This window comes from Bufo bufo, chromosome 8, assembly GCF_905171765.1.
Source record: "Bufo bufo chromosome 8, aBufBuf1.1, whole genome shotgun sequence".
Lineage (NCBI taxonomy): Eukaryota > Metazoa > Chordata > Amphibia > Anura > Bufonidae > Bufo > Bufo bufo.
The window spans coordinates 160,402,288-160,429,851 of NC_053396.1; the positions used below are offsets into that span (position 1 = coordinate 160,402,288).

Here is a 27,564-nt window from a genome sequence, read left to right on the forward strand (position 1 = left end):
TGTGGTGATCACCCCATATAGACTCCCTGATCACCCCCCTGTCATTGATTACACCCCTGTCATTGATCAACCCCCTGTAAAGCTCCATTCAGACGTCCGCATGATTTTTACGGATCCACTGATAGATGGATCGGATCCGCAAAACACATACAGGCGTCTCCCTGGAGCCTTCCAGGGGGGGTGATCACCCCATATAGACTCCCTGATCACCCCCCCCTGTCATTGATCACCCCCCCCCCCCTGTCATTGATCACCCCCCCCCCCCTGTCATTGATCACCCCCCCCTGTCATTGATCACCCCCCCTGTCATTGATCACCCCCCCTGTCATTGATCACCCCCCCCCCCCTGTCATTGATCACCCCCCTCTAAGGCTCCATTCAGACATTTTTTTGGCCCAAGTTAGTGGAATTTTTTTTTTTTTTCTTACAAAGTTTCATATTCCACTAACTTGTGTCAAAAAATAAAATCTCACATGAACTCCCCATACCCCTCACGGAATCCAAATGCGTAAAATGTTTTAGACATTTATATTCCAGACTTCTTCTCTTCGGAAAGAAGACACCCCCAGGTATTCCGTGAGGGGCATATTGAGTCCATGAAAGATTGAAATTTTTGTCCCAAGTTAGCGGAAAGGGAGACTTTGTGAGAAAAAACTAAAAAATATCAATTTCCGCTAACTTGTGCCAAAAATTTTTTTTTTTCGATGAACTCGCCATGCATCTCATTGAATACCTTGGGGTGTCTTCTTTCCAAAATGGGGTCACATGTGGGGTATTTATACTGCCCTGGCATTCTAGGGGCCCCAAAGCGTGAGAAGAAGTCTGGTATCCAAATGTCTAAAAATGCCCTCCTAAAAGGAATTTGGGCACCTTTGCGCATCTAGGCTGCAAAAAAGTGTGACACATCTGGTATCGCCGTACTCAGGAGAAGTTGGGTAATGTGTTTTGGGGTGTCATTTTACATATACCCATGCTGGGTGAGAGAAATATCTTGGTCAAATGCCAACTTTGTATAAAAAAAATGGGGAAAAGTTGTCTTTTGCCAAGATATTTCTCTCACCCAGCATGGGTATATGTAAAATGACACCCCAAAACACATTCTCCAACTTCTCCTGAATACGGAGATACCACGTGTGACACTTTTTTGCAGCCTAGGTGGGCAAAGGGGCCCACATTCCAAAGAGCACCTTTCGGATTTCACCGGCCATTTATTACAGAATTTGATTTCAAACTCCTTACCACACATTTGGGCCCCTAGAATGCCAGGGCAGTATAACTACCCCACAAGTGACCCCATTTTGGAAAGAAGACATCCCAAGGTATTCGCTGATGGGCATAGTGAGTTCATGGAAGCTTTTATTTTTTGTCACAAGTTAGTGGAATATGAGACTTTGTAAAAAAAAAAAAAATCATCATTTTCCGCTAACTTGTGACAAAAAATAAAAAGTTCTATGAACTCACTATGCCCATCAGTGAATACCTTAGGGTGTCTACTTTCCGAAATGGGGTCATTTGTGGGGTGTTTGTACTGTCTGGCCATTGTAGAACCTCAGGAAACATGACAGGTGCTCAGAAAGTCAGAGCTGCTTCAAAAAGCGGAAATTCACATTTTTGTACCATAGTTTGTAAACGCTATAACTTTTACCCAAACCATTTTTTTTTTACCCAAACATTTTTTTTTTATCAAAGACAATGTAGAACAATAAATTTAGAGCACTTTTACAACTGAAAGTGAAAAATGTCATTTTTTTGCAAAAAAATCGTTAAATTTCGATTAATAACAAAAAAAGTAAAAATGTCAGCAGCAATGAAATACCACCAAATGAAAGCTCTATTAGTGAGAAGAAAAGGAGGGAAAATTCATTTGGGTGGTAAGTTGCATGACCGAGCAATAAACGGTGAAAGTAGTGTAGGTCAGAAGTGTAAAAAGTGGCCTGGTCTTTCAGGGTGTTTAAGCCATGGGGGCTGAGGTGGTTAAGGACATACTGAAGCCCGCGCACCACGTCAAGGTATCTCAGGTAACACGGGACCTAACGCTAACCTACCTGTGCCATATGAGCAGTACCAGGGGCCAGTGGGCGAATTACAGAAGCGTAAGGTCCGACTCACAGAAAACAGCTCCCAGTTGCCTCCAGTGGGAAACCACACATGCAATGGGAGGAGGGAGGAGGCTGTGAGTCCCACCCAGAGCTGACTGATATGATGCAGGCCTCACAGGTGCACCAAATGCTGCCTATAGATCTTTAGTCAGCTCTGGGTGGGACTCACAACCTCTTCCCATTGCATGTGTGGTTTCACACTGGAGGCAACTGGGAGCTGTTTGCTGTGAGTCGGACCATACGCTTCTGTAATTCGCCCACTGGCCCCTGGTACTGCACATATGGCACAGGTAGGTTAGCGTTAGGTCCCGTGCCACCTGAGATACCTTGACGTGGTGCGCGGGCTCCGGTATGTCCTTCATATAAGGATATATTGGCTAAAGTCTCATTTTAACATCAGTGTGAGGGTTTAGTCAGATTTTGTTGATTGCATCCACCACAGTAGTGCACCTATTCTTCTAATTGTTTAACAGTGCAGTGCAGCCTGCTTGGCTCTTTCCATAGTTTTGACCACCTGATGTCTTTGGAGAGATCATTGATCTCAACTCAACACCCTGTGAGGAGTGTATCTTCAAGGGAGCCTTCTAACAAAACGGGATTGTCCAGAGCTTCCAAAAACTGATTAATATTAAAGCAGTTGTCCTTTTTTTTTTTAGTATTGATAAACCCCCGCCAATCTGATATTGATGAACTATCCTGAGGGTAGGTCGACTCTTATTGTTTACCTGCTCGCCATCGCAACTGCAGCGGTGAACAGATGTAATTACAACTAAGCCGTCCCATTCACTTTAATGAGACGGCTCCTTCCTGTTCATGTGAATCAGAAGTAGCTGGCCCATTGAAGGGAGTGGGATGGCGGTATTGTAATTACACCTACTCACCCATGCGGTGGTGACGGCGATCAAGTAAACAGTGTAGATAAAGGTCCATTCACGCGTTTTCTATCTTTTTTGAGGGGCCATGGAACGGAAGTGCAGATGCGGACACCACACTGTGCCGTCCGCATCTTTTGTGGTCCCAATGAAATAAATGGGTCTGCACCCATTCCGCGGGCGTGTTAATGGACCCTAAGGCTGTGTTCGTACAGGTGCTGCTTTCTCTTCAAACAGCTGATCAGTGGGGGTGACGAGAGCCGCTCCCACCCCCTCCCACGCTTATCTGATATTGATGACCTATCGTGAGGATATGTCATCAGTATAAATAAAGCTGACAACCCCTTTAATGATGCAGCACAGATGACAAAAATAAGCCTGAATTGTTTTTGTAGTTGCCTATATAAAGAATGAAAACTTTAACTTTATCAATATGCAAAGCAAATGTATTGTTGCTTCTCTTTGTATGGAAGAGCGAAGACAGATCTGAAGACGATGAGGACACCGGCGATGTAGAGAATAATCAACAAGGTTGGTCAAGTTTGTGTCTGGCACATCAGGTCAATTTTAGTTGCTTTTTGGAGTAGGTGAACATCAGTTGCTGGTGGGGAATATCGGGGGTGATTGACGGCACAGAAGTAAATCCTGTACCCTCCGTGTATACATGCACTGTAGCGATAGATCTTGATAACAGTGATGAAAGGAAGGGCCATTTTAAAATCTTTACATTTGTAAAAGCAAAACACGTTAGCACAATGTAATTCCTGTGTCAAAAATGACCCGTACGTCAGCCAGCCATAACATTAAAAATGAATAAGATTGGACCTTGTGACTGGTAGTGAGACAAAATCGTTTAGAAAAAGAAATTTCATTTTGGGCGACAATTGCCTTATTTCCGCTAGTCGGACTTTGTAAAAGAATTATATGTATTCAAATTTTTTTAAATCCAATTTGCCCCTTCACTATCTGTGATTTAAAACACACCGCAAAACAATGTCTGTTTGATATGTTGTCCCTATGTACAGGTGAAACTCGAAAAATTAGAATATTGTGCAAAAGTTCATTTATTTCAGTAATGCAACTTAAAATTAGAGTATTGTGAAAAGGTTCAATATTCTAGGCTCAAAGTTTCACACTCTAGTCAGCTAATAATCCATATCCCCTGAGCAAAGGGTACCTCAAAATTGTGACTTTGGGGTTTCATAAGCTGTAAGCCATATTCATCCAAATTATAACAAATAAAGGCTTGAAATATCTCGCTTTGCATGTAATGAGTCTATCTCATATGTTAGTTTCACCTTTAAGTTGCATTACTGAAATAAAAGAACTTTTCTCGCCCAATTTCCTTGGGGGACACAGAAGACCTTGGGTATAGCTCATCTCCATAGGAGGCGTGACACTAAGTGAAGACTGTTAAGCCCCTCCTCCACAGCTATACCCTCAGCCTGGAGAGAGAGACTGCCAGTTTTTTGCTTAGTGTCCAAGGAGGCAAGACACTCCCTGCTCTGCAGGGCTGGTTTCTCCTTGTTTCAATTTTAGATTTTTACTTTGTTTTATTTTCTTTTTGATCCAGATCATCAGGGATAACAGAGACGCACTAGACCTCTCTGTTCTCCCGGGGTTGAGCTGCGCCAGTGCCGGTCACCCGCACTGCTGCCTCCCCCACAGAAGGCAAGGTGGACCAGGGCAGCCCAGCTCCCCTGCATCCCGCCAGCGCAAGGGTCGCCCGCACGCCAAGTCCCTCCCCCGGCGTCCTGCCACTACGGTGCCAGTAGCTGAAGGGGCGACCCTGCTGGAACGGACCGAGGGTGAAGACGGCTATGGTGAGAGATTGGCTTCTCCAGCCCCACGGCCCCCCCCCCCCCCTCGGTCTCCTGCGTGCCTGACCCTTACCTGGGCCTATGGACCCTTCTGTCCCTGCTAGACCTAGGCTGGCCCTGGGCTGCCGCAGGTCGACATCTGCTCCCTCTCTCCTGGCCTCCAGGACATTGGCACCCTTGTTCCTACAAGAGGAATGCCTAGGGAGCTGCGGAGGTCCGCACCTAGCTGCCCCTGCCGGAGGGGTCATGCAGGCGTCCCACCCTCACAGACCCTTTCTCAGGGTCCCCCTCCCTCTTACCGGCCACTACTTCAGGGCCAGAGGGCCCGCGCCTTGCTGCCACTGACCCTCCCTGCTCTCACGGGCACCGGTCCAGGGGAAAGGTGGTTGTAGCTGCCGGCAGGGGTGAAATCATATGGAGCGCTGTTCTAGGCCAAGGGCCCGCTCCAGGGGTAAAATGGCTGCCGGGTGCAGGGTCCTGACTTCCGGACACCTGGGTGGGCACCGCGGCCTGCAAAGGAGCCCCGGCCGACCGTCGGAACCTTCCGGTCGGCCGGGCGCCGAAGTCTTGTGTTCCACTTCAAGACGATCCCGCTCTATCCGGGTCCCCGGCTCGCGGGGTGGGCACCCGCGGCCGGTATGTGCCGCTCCGTAGGCCCGGCTGGTACTTTAAGTACTTGCGGCCCCGGTCAGCCGGGCGCCGCTAAAAATTTAGGCCCCGGCTCTTCCGGCCCGCGGGGTGGGCACCCGCGGCCGGTATGTGCCGCTCCGTAGGCCCGGCCGCTACTTTAAATACTGTGCGGCCCCTGTTCGCCGGGCGGCGCTAAAAATTTAGGCCCCAGCTTCACGGCCTACTAGGCCGCAAAAATTCAGGCCTCTGTTGGAGGGGGCTGGAACTTCTCCAGGCGCGAATTTTTCCCGCCTGGAGGTTCCCCCGCCCACAGAGGATGGGCCTGTATGGGTGGATCTGTGCCCTGTAGGTGGCATCTGCCTCAGTGAGGCTGTGTGTTTAAAAAAAAAAAAATATATATTTATTATATATATGACTTGTGGGCTGCGCAGGACGCTGCAGCCTCATCTCAGAGTGCTGCCTGTATACATGCCCCCCTTCCATAGGCGGCATGGTGTCACGCTCCCCGGCTGCGGCGCTGCCAGGTTCTTTTTTCCCCTTCTGGGGTTTTTTTTGCCCTCTCCGCGCTACGGCGCTGGTCAAGGTGCATGCTTTTTCTGTAGGCAACATTCGTCACCCTCTCCAGTTATGGTGCCTGCCATGTGCAGGACCCCCCTCCTGGGCGGGATACTGCACTCTCCCTAACTGCGGGTTGGCCTTGTGCATGATCCCCCTTTCTTTGGCGGCCTACTGCAGTTTCTCCGGATACAATGCTGGCCATGTGCACGACCCCCTTACATAGGTGGAACACGGCACTCTAACTGGATTCGCTGCTGGCCATGTGCGTGCCCCCCTTCCATAGGCGGAACGCTACACTCTCACTGGATTCGTTGCCGATCATGTGCATGACCCCCTTTTTTAGGCGGAATACTGCACTTTCACCGGATACGGTGCTGGCCATGTGCACGACCCCCTTCCTTAGGCGGAACTCTGCACTCTCACTGGATTAGCTGCCGGCCATGTGCGTGCCCCCCTTCCATAGGCGGAACGCTACACTCTCACTGGATTCGTTGCCGATCATGTGCGTGACCCCCCTTTTTTAGGCGGAATACTGCATTTTCACCGGATACGGTGCTGGCCATGTGCACGACCCCCTTCCTTAGGCGGAACGCTGCACTCTCTCTGGATTCGCTGCCTGCCATAGGCATGACTCCCTTCTGTGGACGGCATTCGGCACTCTCACTGGATTCACTGCCAGCCATGTGCATGACCACCTTCCATAGGCGATATGATGTACTCTCATTGGATTCACTACCGGCCTTGGGCATGCCTCCTTCCCGGGTGGCGGCATACATACACTCCCTCGGTCGGTGGTTGTTCTCTCGCCTGTACATTGTTGGCCATGTGCATGACCCCTATACATGCACTCTCTCTGGATCCACCGTCGGCCACATCATGACCCCCCTTCCGTGGGCGGTGTACGCACTCTCACTGGATTCGCTGCCGGCCATGGGCATGCCTCCTTCAGGTGGCATACACACATTCTCACCGTCTGCTCGCATTCTCCCTGAATGCGATGCTGGCCTTGTGCATGATCCCCCCCCCCCCCCTTCCTTTTCTGGGCGGCATACTACGCTCACCAGATACGTTGCTGGCCTTGAGCATGGCCTCTAACATGGGCGGAACGCTTGCGCTCCCCTTGGATACGGTGCTGGCCTTGTGCGTGACCACCCCTCATTCCATGGGTGGAATTTTGCACGCTCACAAGATTCAAGGCTGTCCTTGTATGTGCTGTACTGGACTTTGCATATGTTCCCCTTCATTGGCGGAGTAGTTACACTCTCACGAAATTTCGGTGTTGGGTGAATTGTTGCACACTCACTTAATGCTAGGATAGCCCTATGCATGTCCCCCTTTTCCCTAGGTGGACCTCCTGCGTTTCCGCTGGATACTGTGTGGCCATGTGCATGGCGCCTTTCTGGGCGAAGTATGGTATGCCCTACTTCTCTGACGTAGGTCCGGCCTTGGGCATCTCCCCCTTTTTGGGGCAGGCCTTTGCATTCTTGCCCACTGCAGTTTGCCAGGTACATTTCCTCCCTTTCGGGGCGGTCAGTTTGCGTTCCATCGCATTCCATATTAGTCTTGTGCATAACTCCTTTCAGTTTGCACTCCCGTAGATACTGTGGCACTCTGGGGCTGGCCCTCTTCGCGGTGTTATATTTTTGCAGTGAGCGGACGTTCTTGTGCGTTGTTTGGGCCGTGTATGCCTTCTCGTCCTGTAGGTGGGTTGGCCTTCTCACTGCTTACGGGGCTACTCGTACGTAGCCTCCTTCCTCCTGCGACATTCTTTTTCTCTTGGGATACGTTGATTGCCGCAAGCCTTCCACTATTCTCTAAGGAGATCATTCTGGTGCAGTGTGGTATGATTCTTTCCGGATTGGCGCCCTCGGTGCTTCAGTCTGATCTGCTACCAGGTTCGGGCCGCTCTTCTTGGGAAGGTCACCCAACTTCTCTTGGGTGCTCGCTTATACAGGTCCGGGGGACCTCCACCTTGGGTTCTTCAGGGTATTCGCCTTCTGCGTGGCGGTGAACCGGGCGTCTCTGTGTAGCGGTGTTCTGCTTTTGAGCTGTCCTATGGCCTCTCTGTTGCCCACTCCCCCTTTTTTGGTTGGAGGGTGTTATACCGGCCTCTGTCTCGCCTGCCTTTTCTCGCCGGCTCTGTTTGACTCCCACTCGGTACAGATCATTCCGATGTGGCGTCTGTTCCGGCCACGCTTCAGAGGCTGTTCCTTCACTGCCCTTCCCTCTGGGGAGAGCATGTTTGTTCATTTGGATGGTTATGGTGTTCCTTTCAGTCTCCCTTGTCCACACTGGCTGTACTAGCTGTGTGCCTAGTTACCGGGTCTACCGCTTTCTGTCCTCCCGCTGGGTGCAGATTGCGTTTTTTCAATTCTAGGCAATGTTTCGGCTTTGGATTCACCTTCTCGGTAACTTGGGAGGACTACCATTTGGTCAGGATTGTCTTTTGATCTCCCACACCGGAACTGTAGTCTGTCTTCCTGTGGTGGCTACATTGGCTTCGGCTTTAGCCTGTCTTGTCCTGGCGGTTGCTGGGCGGACCCTTCGGTTCCTGTCCGTTTGTCCTTCTGCTTCCCCACTCTGGGGGGATACGGGACAACCTTGCTCGGGGGCCGACGGGATCAGTTCTACCGACTGTTCTACCCGTGTTACTGGTCCGCGCCTGATCATTGGGTTTTCACCCGCTTGCCCAGGCGACTCTAGGGGGCTCGCTAGTGTTCGCTTCTAGCCGAGTTTTCATCCAGGATCTGTGGTAGGACTTAGGGCTTTACCTGGGGTTCTGTGGGAAGCTGGGCGTTCCCCCACTCTGCCTTTCTCCATGGTTCTGTCTTTCTCCAGTCCGGCCTGGACCTGGGGCTGGGACTCTGTTGCTTGAAGTATCAAGTGTCATTCCTGTCCTTCCTCTTTCAGCGTTCCCCGTCCCTCTGGGCCTGTCAGGAACTTCTTCCATGGAGCGGCTCTTGGGTTCCTTTGTACTGCCCTCCGGTACCGTCCTGGGAACTACATACTGGGCTCTTGGCGCTCCAATTTTTCCTTGGAGCCGTTACAGAAGTTCTCTCTACTCCTTCTGTCCTGTACGGTTGTGTTTCTGTAGCCATCGTGTCTCTGACGGGTGCCTGAGTGGCGGCCCTTCTTGTTCCGAGCCTTCTGTCTTCCCCCAGGGCAGGACTGTTCTCCATTCCGTCTCTTCCTTCCTTCTGAAGGTGGTATTTGTCCTTCATTTCATTGAGGCAGTCGTCCTCCCCCCCCCCGGGAACGGACACTTCACCGATTTGGACGTTGTTTGGGCCTTGCAGTTTTTACTTGGAGATCTCCGACTCTTGTCGAGTTCGGTCTCTTATGTTTCCAGGAGGTCCGAGCAAAGGGTTGACGGCCTCCAGGGTGGCTTTCTTCCGCTTTCTCAGAGTGGCTCTTGTTGTGGTTGCCGCACCAAGGGCAGGGTCCTGCTTTTGGTGTCACCATTCATTTGGCCAGGGCCGTCGGTTTTTTCCTGGGCCGGAGGCTTTAGGCTTCGGCCATCCATTTGTGCAAGGCGGTCACTGGTCTTCCTTGCACACCTTACCGAGTTCTACAGGGTGCATACGCGGGCTTCGGCGTATGCTGCCTTGGGCCGCCTGGTCTGCAGGCGGCGGGTTTTTTTGATGCCTTCGGGTGCTTCGCCTTGGTGCTGTGGTCCCTCCCCCTTTGGACTGCTTTTGAACGTCCCAAGGTCTTCTGTGTCCCCCAAGGAAATTGGGCGAGAAAACGAGGTTTTTGTATAACTTACCAGTAAAATCTCTTTCTCGCTCTTTCCTTGGGGGACACAGCACCCACCCATTCTTTGTTCTTCTCTGACTGTTTCCGAGTTTGTTTTACCCTTAGGGTAGTTGGCTTGTTGGTTCCAATTTTTTGGACTTTGCCTTTTCTCACTACTTGGACACGCAACTGGCAGTCTCTCTCTCCAGGCTGAGGGTATAGCTGTGGAGGAGGGGCTTAACAGTCTTCACTTAGTGTCACGCCTCCTAGGGAGATGAGCTATACCCAAGGTCTTCTGTGTCCCCCAAGGAAAGAGCGAGAAAGAGATTTTACTGGTAAGTTATACAAAAATCTCGTTTTTTACAGTTTCACCTGTATATTAAGATCCGCTCGTTTAGATATCTAGCACTGTAGCGTTGGTGTGTATTGTTGAGATGGCTGCTGTCCGTCCTTGGTTTTTGGCATTAGGAGATAGACATGTTATGCTGCCAGTGCAGCACTCTTAGGGCTTGTTCACACGACCGTGCCGTGTTTTGCAGTCCGCAAATTGCGAATGCTGCCCGTGTGCCTTTCACAGTTTGCGGAACGGTACAGGAGGCCCGCAAAACGGACAAGAGTAAGACATGACTCATAATTTTTGCAGGGCCACAGAACAGAGCAACGGATGCGGACAGCAACACGGAGTGCTGTCCACATCTTTTGCGGCCCCATTGAAGTGAATCGCTCCGCACCCGAGCCGCAAAAAATGTGTCTCAGATGCGAACCAAAACCACGGTCGTGTGAATGAGCCCTTAGGGGCATCATTCTCTCCATTCCCAGAAGCATGCAGCAGGGCCCCATTCTTAAAGAGGTATTCCGGGTATACGTTTCCCCTGCCAGGCCCTGCTACTTACTAATGTCCTTGCACTACTTTATCTTTCCCTCTATGGAGATAGGGAGAGTGGTCCAGTGACTGCGCCCTTTGTGGAGACTGAATTTCCTCTGACATCATGACCAGGCCTCCCATGATGCCCTCCTTAAGAATCCCTTGCCGAATCGTCATGATGTCCGATCCATGTGACCTTGGAATGGGCTAGTCGACACGCTCAATCCCCATGCAGGATAGGCGGAGTCCACTGTTTGTCATATCGAAGCTGCGTGGGTGGAGACAGCAAGGGGATGATGGGTGGTGTAGTGGGCAGATTTTTCAGCCCAGGGAAGGGTGTAATAGGCATGTACATTTCTGGCTGATCTTGCCGCGCGCAGCAGTAAGGGTTGTGGTTGCAGCTCATCTACGCCCACAACTAAGAAGTTTGGGTTGTAAATAGTGGCACGCAGAAGGAGCATGGAGATTGAAGACAAGAGGTACACTGTTATGCTCTGCAGGAGACAATACATGGTTTACACATAAGTGGCATTTTTTTTAGGATCCTGCACAACCCCTTTAAGACCGATGTGGGTCCAGCACCTGTTGGACATTATTGGCATATGCTGTGGGTATGCCGTAAATGTCCAGGTGGGACAACCCTTTTAACCATAGGCAAAGTATCACTATCCATGTTAGAATGGAAATCCGTTAGAACCAGAAGCCATCCGTGAGATTCCAGGAGGTCTGTCTTGTACATGTTTAATTATATTCTGTTCTGTGGTACTTGTCTTTCAGGATCAGTCAGTGAAGATGACCTTTGTGAGGATGCGGATACACCCTGCGAAATGGGAGAAGAAACAGCTTCTCAGGATTTGTTGTCCCAGAAAGCTGCACTGGTGGAAAAAGAGGAATTATTTATTAATGGGGACCAGCCAGACACTGGGGAGAAGATTAATGGACACTCACCAGACGCTGCACCCCCACTAGAGTCCAGGTCAGTGGAGATGTACATACTGAAACTTGTTAACATTGTTAATAGGGTTATTACCAGAGGACTTGCACCTCTCCAGAATGGGGGCAACCAGCTGACACATCCAAACAGGGAATGGATGGAGACGTGGCCTTGCATGTACACTGCTCACTTTCCATATATTTATATGGGAATTATGGATGCGGTTGAGACCTACACCTATCTGATGTGTATGGCCATTAATGTCACTAATGGGAAACAACCCCTTAACTCCTTCCCGACACATGACGGAATAATAGTAAGTCATGGAGGCAGGTGACTTGCTGCATTTTGACGTTTTATTACGTCATGGTGATCGAGCGGGCACCGGAGCAGTGCGCGCCCGATCACTACAGGGGCCCAGCAGTCCCTGATAACCGGACCCCTGCTGTATCCGCCGGTATCACTGTAAAAGCCGATGCCGGCGAATTAACCCCTTCTATGCCGCGGTCAACGCTGACCGCGGCATAGAAAGTATTTGTGGCGGGTGAGGGAGACCATCGGGTCCCCACTCTTCTGTGGCGGGGACCCGATGGGTGAGACGGCAGCCCGATGCCTTGCATGGCATCGGGACCTGCCTTCTACGGGTGCCCAGGAGATCCAGCCTTAGGCCCGATCTAGGCAACCTGTTAGTGTATTACTCAGTGTAATACACTAAAAGGCAATGCATTACAACACAGGGGCTCAGACCCCCAAAAGTTGAAGTCTCAGAGTGGGACAGAAATAAAGTTTTTAAAAAAGTGGGGAAAAAAAGTGTTTTTTAATAAAAAATTTGCGTGAAGTCTCTACAATGGGGTCATTTATGGGGGATTTCTACTATGTAAGGCTACTTTCACACTGGCGTTTTGGCTTTCCGTTTGTGAGATCCGTTCAGGGCTAAGCGGACCAAAGCAAATCAGTTTTTTCCTAATGCATTCTGAATGGAAAAGGATCCGCTCAGAATGCATCAGTTTGGCTCCGTTCCGTCTCCGTTTCGTTTTGTAGGTGGACACCAAAACGGCGTCCGTCTGACGAAACTGAGCCAAACTGATAGTTCTGACACGCAATGTAAGTCAATGGGGACTGATCTATTTTCACTGGCACGATAGAAAACGGATCCGTCCTCCATTGACTTTCAATGGAGTTCATGACGGATCCGTCTTGGCTATGTTAAAGATGATACAAACGGATTCGTTCTGAACGGATGAAGAAGTTTGTATTATCTGTACGGATCCGTCTGTGAAGATCCATGACGGACCCGCACCAAACGCGAGTGTGAAAGTAGCCTAAGCCTCACAAAGTGACTTCAGACCTGAACTGATCCTTTAAAAAGTGGGTTTTGGAAATTTTCTTAAAAATTTTAAAAATTGCTTCTAAAATTCTAAGCCTTTTAACATCTTAAAAAAATGACGTTTACAATATGATGCCAACATAAAGTAGACATATGGGGAATGTTAAGTAATAAATATTTTATGAGGTATCACTTTCTGTTTTAAAAGCAGAGAAATTGCTAATTTTTCTAAAATTTTGATAAATTTGGGATCTTTCATAAATAAAGGTGAAATATATTGACTCAAATTTATGACTGTCATGAAGTACAATGTGTGACGAGAAAACAGTCTCAGAATGGCTTAGATAAGAAAGTGTTCCAAAGTTATTACCACATAAAGTGACACAGGTCAGATTTGCGAAAACTGGCCCGGGTAGAAGGGGTTAAACCTTTCCAAGTTTCACTTTTATAACAATGATATACATAGACAACAATACAGCATACCTAAATAAGATTAGTAGACGCAAAGTTCTTGCTGCTCCCGAGCTGTATTCTTCCAGTATATGCACCAACATTCTCCTATTCTAACATTATCCTAACCTTTTCTAAAAGAATGTCTGAAGGAGATTTATTTGACACATGTGTATGGACAACATCATTCCTGCGATATGTGTTTCTATACGAAGCTATCCACCCTTCTGAAGCTGGAATGTCGCTTAGTAAAGACCCATGTTTTGTAGGGATGCTGATGTCCATGCTTGTTTCCTGAAGACTTCATTTAATGGGTGAGAGCCAACCCGCTGGGACGTACGGAGTATTTGACTATTTAGGTGTTGACGTGCTAATCCATTTCTTTTCTGCAGAAATATATTCTTGCCGTTTACCGAAAAGCATTGTGGAAATGCTGAGTAAACTTTCCCTCAAAATTAGAGAACGCTAGACTGCAGGATTCTGCAGAGCAGATCTGGATATCATACAGTGCTTATAAAATATAAAAGTATGCTGATGACTGTATCTTTATTTCTCGCCCATATTCATTGGGGGACACAGAGACCGTGGATATAGCTATGTCCTCTAGGAGGCGTTGACACTAGTAAAAGCTGTTAGCTCCTCCCCTGGCAGCTATACCCCCCCAGCCTGGAGAGAGAGCTTCAGTTTTAGCTTAGTGTCTGCAGGAGGCAAGACCTCCCTGCCTTATGCAGGGCGGCTTACTTAGCAGATTCTTCTTTTTCCTTTTTCCCTTTTAGGTTTGGGAAACAGTCGCCCAGCCTCTGTTATCCCGGGGAGCGAGGCCGGTGTCGGAGTCCCTCACCGCTCTACCTCCCCACAGAAGCAAAAGGAGGACCAGGGCAGCCCAGCTCCCCTGCTTCCCGCCAGCCAAGGGGTCACCTAGGTCCGCCAAGAAGAAGACCCTCCCGCCATGCCAGACACCTGCCACTCCGGTGCCAGCAGCTGAGGAGGTGACCCTGCTGGAAAAGGTGACCTTGCGGGTCCACTTAGGGAGGGTGAAGAGAAGAGGATGAAGATGAGGTGAGTACACGGGACTAGGTAAGTATGGTTAACCCTCTCCTCCCTCTCTCCCTTGGCAGCATTGTTTTTAAGGTATGTAGGGTTAATAGGCACTGGGCCCCACTTAGAATAGCCCAGGACCCCTAAGGACAGGCTCCCTCACTCCCCCTCTGTGCCCATGGTACTAGGCACATAGGGGGTTAATTCTATGTTCCCCGGCTACTAGCCAGGACCCCTCAGGATAGGCTCCCTCATCCCCTTCGGTGCCGATGAGCTTAGGCACATAGGGGGTTAATTTCCAAGTCCCCCGCCTCACATCAGGCGGCTGAACAGGCACGGAGGGGAGCGGATGAATTTCCCGATATCCGACGCCATGATTCGCCCTTTTCGGAAGCAGGCACCATGCGCCGCTCCGAAAAGGGTTAATGCCTGCGAGCTGCCGCGAGGCTTACTGTCATGGGGCCGCGGAGTGTAGTTCGGCCGGGCCCCGCAAAGGTTTCAGCCTCGTTTATTCACTGGGTCGTTCGGTTTATAATTGGTTTACAGGTGTCCCGAAGGGGGGGCGGTTCCCTCCAGCCCTGTGTTTTTCTCCTGGCCCACTGGGTGGGCTCTCCCGGCCGGTTTGTGCATCTGTGAACCTCTGACCATCATCTATCCTCCGGCCGACCGGCAGGACTTTCCGGCCGACCGGCAGGGCTTCCCGGCCGGCCGCGCATCAGATTACTTGGACCCGCCTTCGCGGCATGCATAGGCCGCAAAATTCCTCCCCGGATATGGAAGAGGGGGAGCACAGCACTGGCGCAAATTCTCCCGCCTAAAATGTCCCCAGCCCTCAGAAGTCCGGTGAGTCACCGCCCCTGGTCTTTTTACCCCTTCTTGGCCGGCCACTTCTGTTAGGCCAGTACAGGATTTTGTGGGGTTTAGAAATGCTGCATTTAACCCCTTCCTGCCTCTTATCCAGCCTTATCACTGCTGGTAGCTCTGTGGTAACGCCTTACACCATGTCCAGGGTGTCTGTGTTAAAAAAACAACAACCTTTCAGCCTCTAAAAAAATATATATATATATATATATATAATATGTAACATTAACCATGCGGTCTGGGTCTGTGCTCCTTTCCGGACACAGGAGGAGCGGCTGTTGGGTTGATATCTCTCCACCAGTGCAATACGGTAAAGGACCCCTGAAGGTTCCCAACTGCCCTCCGGAGCCGTTTAGTTGATAATCCTTCACCTGCGCAATCCATCGGAGGACCTCTGACAGTTCACAATCCACCCTCCTGGGTCGTTTGGTTCATAATTCTCCATCGGCGCATTCCAATGGAGGACCTCTGGATGTCCCACTCCACCCTCCGGGGTTGCTTGGTTGATAATTCTCCACTTGCACACTCTAATGGAGCACCTCTGCAACTTCCCAATCCACCCTCCGCGGTCGTTTGGTTGATAATGCACCGCCTGCGCAATCCGATGGATGGGCCTCTAAAAGTTCCAATTTCACCCTCCGGGTAGTTTGGCTGATAAGTCCCCGCCTGCGCAGTCCGCAACTGCCAGGGGCGAGATTCTGAGGGGTAGATCTACGCGCAAGCGGGCCACAGCAGGACATCTTTTTCTCCTTGAATATCTCCACACCCCCACCCTTCCTCCCTGGGTCACACTCAGACACACCCTCCCTCCCAGGAGAGGGTCCGTCCGAGGGGGGAAAATCACTGACATGAATCCGAAGCAATCTCCAAAATTGTGTCTACGGTAGCCAGCAGTACTTGTCATATGCATTACCCCCTTCCTTAGGCGGAGTAATTGCACTACTACTGGATACAGTACTTGCCTTTTATACATTGTCCCCTGCCATTGGTGGAATAAGTACAATAACACTGGTTTCAGTGCCGGACGTATATTTTCCCCCTTCTGTAGGTGGCGAAATGCCATCTCCGCTGGGTTCAGTACCTGCCGTATACATTACCCCTTCCATAGGTGGCGTGATGACATTGTCACTGTTTACAATGTGTGCTGTATGCATTACCCCCTTACTTAGGTGCAATAATTGCACTCCCACGGGGTACAGGACTCGCCATATGAACTAGTTCCCGCCGTGGGCATTAATCCCCCTTCATAGGTGGAGTATTTTCCCCACCACTGGCTTAAGTACTTGCCGTATGCCCCACCTTCCATAGGTAGGGTAATTGCACTACCGGTCTCGACTGTCGCGCTATCCCTTTACATAGGCGGAGTGTTGCACATCAACGTGCTTCCTGTTGCATTACCCTCTTCCACAAGTGATCCACTAGCGGGGGAATGATTAAACATCTTAAGATGCCTTAGCTTATTCCAAGTGGGATGTAGCAACAGTTGGTACCCGCGGGTGCCCGGTACTCTTCAACTAGTGGTATATGGGTGCTGAGAGTGGATACGATGGCTATTCCACATTGCATCCTTCTTTCCTTGGTGCTGGTTTTGGGCATGATTATATCATCTTCTGCCTTCTCAGGGGGTTACCTAGCATCACTTATGTGTCCTTTGGTGCCCCCCATCTCCATGAGCCTCCTCTGTTCCAGTCGGTCATGATATTGTCCGCATCAATACGTAGTGCATACACCATTGCACATATATGGCGAGTACGTTCCAGCGAGTCGAGTGTTTCACTGACTCTGTATTCTCTATCCACCACTCCTCCTTCTCTGGGAAGGTGGTTATGCTGGCACTCTGGTTTAGCTACTACAGCGTGTTCTCCTCCACAGGTGCAGCTTTTACGCTAATGCTAGAGTTCGTAGTCGCTGCAGTGGGGCGTCCCCCTCTGGTAGGGGTCCTACCCTGGCGCTAGCTTTGGCAGTTGCTCCTGTTCAGTGCCCTTCCAGGTAGAGTTTTACAGTATCTCTACTTCACTGGAGCGGTATGGTACATGGCTTCTACGGGACAGTCTCAGCCTCCCCCTCAGTTTTGCGCGCTGACGTGCAAGCGCTGGCTACTGCTGGGGGAGTGGTATTTGCATTACCACTACATACTAGGGTTCTTACTGCACAGCTCCTTCGTAAGGTGTTGGACTCTTCTAGCACTGCATTCAGTGGCCTCTATGGGTGGCCCCTCCTCTTCTGGAGTATTGGGCTAGCAATACAGTGTAACTCCCCTTGCCTGGCTTCCTCCTCAGGCAGAGTTTTTGCACGGCCACTATATACTTGGCTACTTCTGTATAGCGCCAGTTTCAGATGGGGAATGGGCTTAGACCTAGCCTATTCTTCTCCTTCTGTCTTTTTCCTCCTCTGGCTCATGATTTATAGCCAACCCGCAAGCCTTGGTAGCTTCTGCGTTACTACCTTCCCTCATCTGCATTGCACAGGGCATTTGTTCGGTGGCCGGGGGATATAGATGGAGGGCATTTTGATGATCCTAGCCTCCGGATTGGCCCATACGCAGACCTCGTTCTTCTTCTAGGAGACATCCTTTGGTCACTGCCACTCAGAGACGACCACCTTTCTCAAGGACCGGTCTTCCATCAATATTTAAGGTCTCTCGTTTGACAGTGTGGCTATTGAAACCACCATTCTGACGCGAAGAGGGTTTTCGGCGGGCGTCATCCACACTATGATTCAGGCCAGGAAGCCTGCATCGCCCAGGATCCATTATAGGACCAGGAGGTCCTTCCTGGGCTTCTGTGAAATCTGGGACATTCCCCCATTCCGTTTTTCTCTCCCCACGATCCTGTTCTTTCTACAATCAGGGTTGGACCTTGGGTTACCCTTAGTTCCTTGAAGGGTCAGGTGTCGGCGCTTCTGTCCTGGGAGACACAGCTTTCCAGCGTCCCCTGGGCCATATAACCTTCCTTCAGGTAGTAGCCCATACGGTTCTTCCGTACCGCCATCCTCTACCGCCTTGGGATCTGAATATAGTCTTCTCAGCGCTCCAGACTTCTCCCTTGAGCCCTTGCAGGAGATCTCACTCCGACTTCTGTCCTGGCAGTTAGTTTTTTCTTGTGGCTATCACATCCATCTAACGGGTGTCCCAGTTGGCAGCGCTCTCTTGCAGAGGACCCTTCCTGGTTCTTCACAAGGATAATGCCGTTCTCCGGCCCATTCCTTCCTTCTCCCATAGGTGCTCTCTGACTTCCATATAAACGAGAGATTGTCCTTCCCTCACTGTCCCTCTCCTTCACACCCTAAAGGGTAAGGAGTTGCGCTATTTGGATGTTGTCAGGGCTCTGAAGATTATTAGCAGCCTCCAGTTCCTTCCGACATACGGACTGTTTCTTTGATGCCTGCCGGGACGCTTGCTTCCATAGGTCTGTGGTTTTTCCCCCCCTGTGGACTGCTTTTGGAAGTCCCACGGTTCCTGTGTCCCCCAATGAATATGGGCAAGAAAAGGAGATTTTTGTAAAACTTACCAGTAAAATCTCTTTCTCGCTCTTCATTGGGGGACAGAGCACCCACCCAGTATGGTTGTTCGACCACAGTTGTGGCGGTTGCTGGTTAGAACCCCGCTGTGGTTCCTTGACATTGTTGGTGTTCCACGTTTTTTCGTTGGTTAACTTGGTTCTCCTACTGCGTGTACACAAACTGAAGCTCTCTCTTCAGGCTGGAGGGGGTATAGCTGCCAGGGGAGGAGTTAACAGCTTTTACTAGTGTCAACGCCTCCTAGAGGACATAGCTATACCTACGGTTCCTGTGTCCCCCCAATGAAGAGCGAGAGAGAGATTTTACTGGTAAGTTTTAAAAAAATCTCCTTTTTTTTGGCTTCAGTCGGTTCTGCTTCAGCTAGTTGGTGATTTGACTGTTCCCTTCCCTGCAGAAAACGGTGTAAAACAGCTGGCTGATCTTGAATAGAGTATATCTCTATCTCTATTTGCTACATTTTCCTTACTGGCCCTTTTACACAGGCAGAGGACCGTGGAATTTATTGGGAATGGGCATTTGTCTGAATGCTCATTCCCAATAATTGCCCTGTGTAAAGGTTCAGCTGTTTATATCTCCTATGCGGCACAGAAAATCATTTGCTGTCTCTCCCTCTGTAAGCCGGGATGTGCTGCCCACAAACAATGACTTTGTATGGGACAAGCAATCGTATCATTCAGTTCGTTCCTGATAATTGCCTGTGCATCAGACATGTGTAAAAAGGCCTAAGGCTGCTTTCAGACCACTGAGTGTCACGCTCCGGACTTGCTGCGCAGCACCCGGCCTGAACTTCCAGCACGGCCGGGGTCCCATAGCATTATATTGATTTATGATGCTATGTAACCCTTAGAGGTCTAGAATGTATTGGATAACATTGACATAATGCTGTCAGTGTTATCCAATACTTTTCAGAACTGCAAGGGTTACATAGCATCATAAATCAATATAATGCTATGGGACCCCGACCGTGCTGGAAGTTCAGGCCGGGTGCTGCGCTGCGAGTCCGGAGCGTGACACTCACTGGTCTGAAAGCTGTCTTAAACGGTGTATTCTATGATTTTAGTATTGTTGGCCTATTCTCAGGAGAGGTCATCCATATCTAATCAGTGGGGTTCCCACACCCTACACTCCTGCTAATCAGCTGTTCCTACTAGCGCCAGAACTACACAGCTGCAGTAACCACCTCCATTCACTGCACAGTGGATTGAGCTGTATAGTTATGGCACCGGAGTTTTACCTAGGTACAGCTGATCAGCCGTAGTGTCAGGGGGTCAGACCCCCACCTAGGAAAAGAATTGTAAGCAACTGGTGTAGTTTTCTCATGCCTGATTTATCCATATCATCCCATTCCAGTCAACCAACAGAGGACAAAGCTGTAGTGAGCCAAGATGAAATGCATCTTAATAAAGATAACACTTGTGATACCGTACCAAAGCTGAATGGAAAATCTGCAACGTGGACATTTGAGGAAATAATTGACTTGGGAATCCATTCCAAGCCTAGCAATTTGTCTGATTCCATTGCTATGGATGGCTGTGATCAGGGCCTCATCGAAGCTGCTACAATTCCCCCAAAGTTAGCTTTTGAAGAAGGACAAATGAATTCTTTGTAGGCAACCATTGAGACTGCTGCAGGTACGTTTTTTATTTTTATATTTTTTAACCAGATTATACAATTTTAGTAATGAAGAATGTGCATTACATGTGGTAAGAAATGAGGGCTGGCGGCCACAAGGTTATGGTGTTTTAGAGATTTGCTAATGTGAGGATTCACCAGTATTTGTTTAAAATTTGATCTGACGTAGCTGTCATGGATTTGTTATTAACTGAATCTATATTACTAGTGTGAACAGAGCCCCAATTTCATACTACATCTTGGTAGGGTTGGAGCCCAGTTTCTGTGAAGCTAATATGTAGTTTAAAAATGGGGATTGCGGATGGGCTTATCGTCCAGGTTAGTGTTGAGTGAGACGAGCCACGGATGCTTCATCTGAAGTCGCTTTGTTCAAAACTTCCGAATAATATTGTACGGAGATCCGTCTCTGTACATTCTTAGAATGTATGGGCTCTGATGAGTCGAAGTAAGTTATTCGCGAAGTCAACCCCTTAACGCCCAGCCGCCGTACATGTATGGCGCGCTGATAGGGCGGGTGCAGGAGCTGGTCCGGCAGTCACTCAAAGCCAGACCCCTGCTGTATGCGCCGGTATCAGTGAAAACACCAATGCCGGCGCATTAACCTTTGATGTGCCGCGGTCAGCGCTGACCGTGGCACTTGTGATGTCCTTGCGCGGTTCGGAGCAGCCCGATGCCTTCCTTAGGCCCCTTTCACACAGGCGTTGCGGATTGGGGCCGGATGCGTTCAGGGAAAATGGTGCGATTTTGACACTAAAACAAGTTAGTTTTCACTGCGATTGCGTTCCATGTTTGCGTTTTTTCAGCGCGGGTGCAAAACATTGTAATGCGTTTTGCACACGCGTGAGAAAAATCGGCATGTTTGGTACCCGAACCCAGACTTCTTCACAGAAGTTCGGGTTTGGGTTAGGTGTTGTGTAGATTTAATTATTTTCCCTTATAACATGGTTATAAGGGAAAATAATAGCATTCTTAATACAGAATGCATAGTAAAATAGAGCTGGCGGGGTTAAAAAAAAAATATCTAATAATAATTTAACTCGCCTTAATCCACTTGATCGCGCAGCCCGGCTTCTCTTCTGTCTTCTTCTTTGAGGAATAGGACCTTTGATGACGTCACTGTGCTCATCACATGGTCCATCACATGATCTTTTACCATGGTGATGGATCATGTGACGGACCATGTGATGAGTGCAGTGACGTCATCAAAGGTCCTTTTCCTGTGCACAGCAAAGAAGAAGACAGAAGAGAAGTGGATCGCGATCAAGTGGACTAAGGTGAGTTATATTATTTTTAATTTTTTTTAACCCCTCCAGCCCTATTGTACTATGCATTCTGTATTAAGAATGCTATTATTTTCCCTTATAACCATGTTATAAGGGAAAATAATAATGATCGGGTCCCCATCCCGATCGTCTCCTAGCAACCGTCCGTGAAAATCGCACCGCATCCGCACTTGCTTGCGGATGCTTGCGATTTTCACGCAGCCCCATTCACTTCTATGGGGCCTGCGTTGCGTGAATAACGCAGAATATAGAACATGCTGCGATTTTCTCGCAACGCACAAGTGATGCGTGAAAATCACTGCTCGTGTGCACAGCCCCATAGAAATGAATGGGTCCGGATTCAGTGCGGGTGCAATGCGTTCACGTCACGCATTGCACCCGCGCGGAAAACTCGCTCGTGTGAAAGGGGCCTTGGGCATCGTGACTTCCTTCCGTGACAGCCTGTGAGATCCAGCCCCCTGGATCTCACAGGCAAGCAGGCTGAAGTGTATTGCAGTGTGTAATACACTTACAGCGAATGCATGACAATACAGAAGTATTGTAAAGGGGATCAGACCCCCAAATATTGAAGTCCCAGAGTGGGACAAAAAATAAAGGGAAAAAAGAAGTAAACAAAAATATTAAAAGTTTCAAGTTAAAAAAAGCGTCTTTTTTTCCCCAAAATAAAGTAAAAAAAAAAGTCAAAAATAGGGAAAAAATTAAAAGTAGACATATTAGGCATCACCGCGTCCGTATCGACCGGCTCTATAAAAATGTCACATGATCTGACCCCTCAGGTGAACAACGTCAAAAAAATAAAACTGTGCTACTTTTAGTGATTTCACCTTACATCACTAAAACTGCAACACCAAGCGATCAAAAAGGTGTATGCCCCCCAAAATCATACCAATCTAACCGTCACCTCATCCCGACAAAAAATTAGCCTCTACCTAAGACAATCGCCCAAAAAAAAAAAAAATACTATGGCTCTCAGACTATGGGGACACTAAAACATGATTATAATTTTTTTTTTGTTTCAAATATGCTTTTATTCTGTTAAATGTAAAAAATAAATACAAAAAAGTATACATTAGATATTGCCCACGACCGAGACGACCTGCTCTTTAAAAAAAACACATGACGAGCCATTTTTTGTCACCTTCTTCACAAAAAGTGTAATAGAAAGCGATCAAAAAGTCATATGCACCCCAAAATAGTTCCAAACAAACCATCATCTCATCCCGCAAAAATGATACCCTACCTAAGACAATCGCACAAAAAATAAAAAAAACTATGGCTCTCAGACTATGGAGACATTAAAACATAATTTTTATTCAAAAAAGATATTGTTGTGTAAAACTTAAATAAAAATAAAAGTAGACATATTAGGTATTCCCTTGTCCCGAACGACCTGCTGTATAAAAATACCACATTACCTAACCCCTCAGGTGAACACCGTCAACAAAATTTTAATAAAAACACTGCGAGGTGGGGGAGCTTGTTCGTAAGGTTCACACACTGTTACAAATGGAAAACTTCATATACCAGAAGAGAAACAACAGTAAAAAGTATGAAAAGATTTGGGGAAGGTGGAGGCAATACTACAATATTGTAGACTAATGCTGCTTAAAATAGATACTGGAATCCACATTGTCCCGGATCCACTCATATTTTTAGAGGTCACACATAGGAGACAGCGGTGTCATAGATTACTGGGAGAAGGTACGGGAGGGGTGCTGCCAAAGGGTATGGGGTATAGTCTACTGGAATGTGGAATGGTATATACGTTCTACTATGCTGTAATGTAATGTACTGATATATTTGAATTAATGACATGCAATATGTGTCTGAGGTGTATGTGCCGGATGTCCAGCTAAACTGTATAACTGATGCATTTCTATATTGAACGCTTTCTGGAATAGACTTTTGGAGGGTCTCTGCCTGGATCCAGGACGTTGGGGTATGGGGGGGGGGGAAACTGTTTCGTTTGTCTTATAAAATGTTTTGAAAATCTCAATAAAAACAATCTGATTTAAAAAATAAAAACACTGCTAAAAACATTTTTGTCACCTTACATCACTAAAAGTACAACACCAAGCGATCAGAAAGGCATATTCCCCCCAAAATGGTACCAATGTAACCGTCACCTCATCCCGCAAAAAATGAGCCCTTACCTAAGACAATCGCCCCAAAAAAAAAAAAAAAAAACTATGGCTCTCTGGCTATGGAGACCCTAAATATCATTGTGTAAAACTTGCATAAATAAAAAAAAGTATACATATTAGGTATCACATGATCTAACACCTCATGTGAACACAAAAAAAGTGTCAAAGGCATTTTTTGTCACCTTACATCACAAAAAAAGTGTAATACCAAGCGATCAAAAAATCATATGTACCCTAAAATAGTACCAATCAAACCGTCATCTCATCCCGCAAAAAATGAGAATCTACCTAAGACAATCGCCCAAAAAATGTAAAAACTATGGCTTTTAGAATATGCAGACACTAAAACATGATTTTTTTCAAAAATGCTTTATTATGTAAAACTGAAACAAACAACCAAGTCATATTTAGTATTGTCGCGTCCGTGACAACCTGCTCTATAAAAAATACCACATGATCTAACTTGTTAGATGAACATTGTAAATAACAAAAAATAAAAACTGTGCCAAAACAGCAATTTTTTGCTACCTTGCCTCACAAAAAGTGTAATATAGAGCAACCAAAAATCATATCTACCCTAAAATAGTACCAACAAAACTGCCACCTTATCCTGTAGTTTCCAAAATGGGGTAATTTTTTTTTATTTTCTACTCTAGGGGTGCATCAGGGGGGTCTTCAAATGTGACATGGCAGCTTAAAATTATCCCAGTGAAATTTGCCTTCCAAAAACCGTATGGCATTCCTTTCCTTCTGCGCCCTGCCGTGTGCCCGTACAGCAGTTTACGACCACATAATGGGGTATTTCTGTAAACTACAGAATCAGGGCAATAAATATTAAATTTAGTTTGGCTGTTAACCCTTGCTTTGTTAGCGGAATTTTTTTTATTAAAATTAAAAATCTGCCAAAAAAGTGAAATTCTGACATTTTCCATTAATTCTTGTGGAGCACCTAAAGGGTTAACAAAGTTTGTAAAATCAGTTTTGAATACCTTGAGGAGTGTAGTTTCTAAAATGGGGTCATTTTTGTATGGTTTCTATTATATAAGCCTCACAAAGTGAATTCAGACCTGAACTGGTCGTTTAAAAAGTGGGATTTGGAAATTTTCAGAAAAATTTCAAGATTTGCTTCTAAATTTCTAAGCCTTGTAACGTCCCCAAAAAATAAAATGGCATTCCCAAAATGATCCAAAGATAAAGTAGACATATGGGGAATGTAAAGTAATAACTATTTTTGGAGTTATTACTATCTATTATAAAAGTAGAGAAATTGACATTTGGAAATTTGCTAATTTTTCCAAATTTTTGGTAAATTTTGTATTTTTTTTTATAAATAAAATTCTGGTCCTTAAGGTGAAAAATGGCTTGGTCCTTGAGGGGTTAAATTGTAAAACCACTTGAAAACAAACGCGGCTTTGGTTCCGACTGGTACCTCGGAACCAAAGCCAAGTTCAGTTTTAAGTTTAAGGGTCCATTCACACGTCCGTAAGCAATTTGCGGATCCGCAAAACACAGACACTGGCAATTTTCGGATCGCACATCGCCGGCACTATAATAGAAAATGCCTAATCTTGTCCGCAAATGCGGACAAGAATAGGACATGTTCTATTTTTTGCGGACAAGAATAGGACATGTTCTATTTTTTGCGGACAAGAATAGGACATGTTCTATTTTTTTGCGGAAACGGAAGCACGGATGCAGAAGTGCGGATCTGCAAATGCGGATGCGGACAGCACATTCCGGCCCCATTGAAAATGAATGGGTCTGCACCCGTTCCGCAAAATTGCGGAACGGATGAGGACCCATTTTGCGGACGTGTGAATGGACCCTAAGGGTTCGCATAATTTTGCGGAATGGGTGCGACCTATTCATTTTCAATGGGGCTGCAAAAGATGCGGACAGCACACCGTATGCTGTCCGCATTCACACTTTTGTTCCGTGGCCCCGCAAAAAAAATAAAACGTGTACTATTCTTCTCCGCAGCCACGGACAAGAAAAGCCATTTCTGTCATAGTGCCGCTGTCCATGTGCGGTCCGCAAAATGTGAAACGCACATGGCCGGTGTCAGTGTTTTGCGGACCGCGTGAATGGACCCTTAAAGTGGATTTCCACTTTAAAAATCAAGTATCAAAGTTATTCACGCAAGACTTTGCAAATAACTTACTTCGGCTCATCGGAACCCATACATTCTAATATTGTACAGAGACGGATCTCCGTACAGTATTATTCTGAAGATTTGAACACTCGGCACTAGTCCAGGTAAAAGCTTGACATTTCTCTGCAGAGCTGCTCTTAATACAATATGGAAGTCTTGTTACTGCACCTCATTGTCCTTTATACTTTATGTTTAGACCATGACCGTTCTTTTCTTCTGTCCCCAGAGACGTGACGTCTGCGCAGCTCTCCTCCTGTTATTGCACTTCGCTCTCCAGTATTTTTAATAAAGCGCTGAAGCCTTGTTGTTAAAAGCTGCTACTTCAACATATTACTTAGAGATGCAGAAATCATCCAGCAAGAGAAGAAAGGAAGGCCGCACATTGTCACTTCTTTAGGGCGTCCACGTTGGGCAGTTACACAGGGTCTCGGACATAGTAGTCCTTCTTCTGTTAGGTCTCATGCAGTAACTTATTGTAGTCTCGTTAATGTCCTTTTTAATGCCTTTTAGGTTTTCTGTACTAGCACTTACAATGGTAATGCCATTAACATGAGCATGTTACAGCTAACCCTCGTAGAGCTGAAATCTGTTACACTTTCAGCGTCGTATTGGGTGCTGTCATGAATTCTCCCATCACTTGATAAGTTTGTTATTACAGATGTCATTGTTTAATAATGTTCACGAAGGCTATATTCGCACGACTGTGAAAACCGGATGTCACATGACCATTTTGGGAACAATGGTAGTCTATGGGTTTATTTACACAGCCCATGAATAACGGCCGTCAGAGTATAGACATGTCCTGTTTTTGTCCATTTCATACCGGACTGACAGTCCCCGTACAAGTGAAGGGGACTGTTTTTTTTAATGGATGTTTCTCAGAAAGTCATCAGTGGGGGAAAAAACTGCAAAGCGGTTTTTAACAGCTGTTCCCCCACTGATGCCTTTCTGATAAACCTGTCATCATATGAATGTAGCCTAATTTGGGTGAGGCTCTTCTGCACAGATCTGTGTTTGTGGTTAAAGGAGTCGTCCCTGATCAGAAGGAAAAAAATATATAAAAAATCTTTTTCCTCTAAAAGCACGCCATTCTTTTCCATGTGTCAGTTCATTTTTACATGACTGAAGATGATCAGACACATTCCATGGACAAGAGGGCCACTTAGTATAAAAAAAATAAAATAAAGTTGACTCCTTTTTCTAATTCCGTACAACTCCTTTTAAATCCTAACATTTGGGTGTCGTAGAGGCTGTAGTGATGTCCGGATGCATGGATGGGCGTCTTTCTAGAATAACGGTTTGGTTCACAATATGTTTGCCACTGTGTAAAAGCGACGGGACTCCTACCGGTTTTCCGCGACTTTGTTCTTGTCATGATTTTTTTTTAAAAACATTTCATTTTTCTATTTTATTTTTTTCTCCATTCTGAATGGATGTTACATTTGTAAGTATTATTTTATTGTGTACATAAACAGCAGTATTAGACAACTTACTTGATTACTTTGAGGTTTCTGTTGGTATTTTACAGTGGTTTAGTTGTGAGCGCTGCGAACCCCTATCTGTTCATGGGGCTTTTCATGCAGCCAGCCTATACATTTCAGACTACCTGGCTGAACATTAGACATATCATTAGCGTTAGGTGCGA

The 27,564-nt window shown here is 47.3% G+C and overlaps 1 protein-coding gene across 1 annotated transcript in view; it reads left to right on the plus strand.

Moving 5' to 3' along the window:
- Positions 1 to 27,304, plus strand: part of MAP7D3 (MAP7 domain containing 3) — a 118,764-nt gene extending 91,460 nt beyond the window's left edge. The window contains exons 18-21 of the mRNA XM_040442091.1: positions 3,445 to 3,502; positions 11,357 to 11,555; positions 20,059 to 20,339; positions 26,146 to 27,304. Coding sequence (XP_040298025.1) covers positions 3,445 to 3,502; positions 11,357 to 11,555; positions 20,059 to 20,317 — 516 coding nt within the window. The 3' untranslated portion in view covers positions 20,318 to 20,339; positions 26,146 to 27,304. The remainder of the gene's footprint in view (positions 1 to 3,444; positions 3,503 to 11,356; positions 11,556 to 20,058; positions 20,340 to 26,145) is intronic.
- The last annotated feature ends 260 nt before the right edge of the window (positions 27,305 to 27,564 follow it).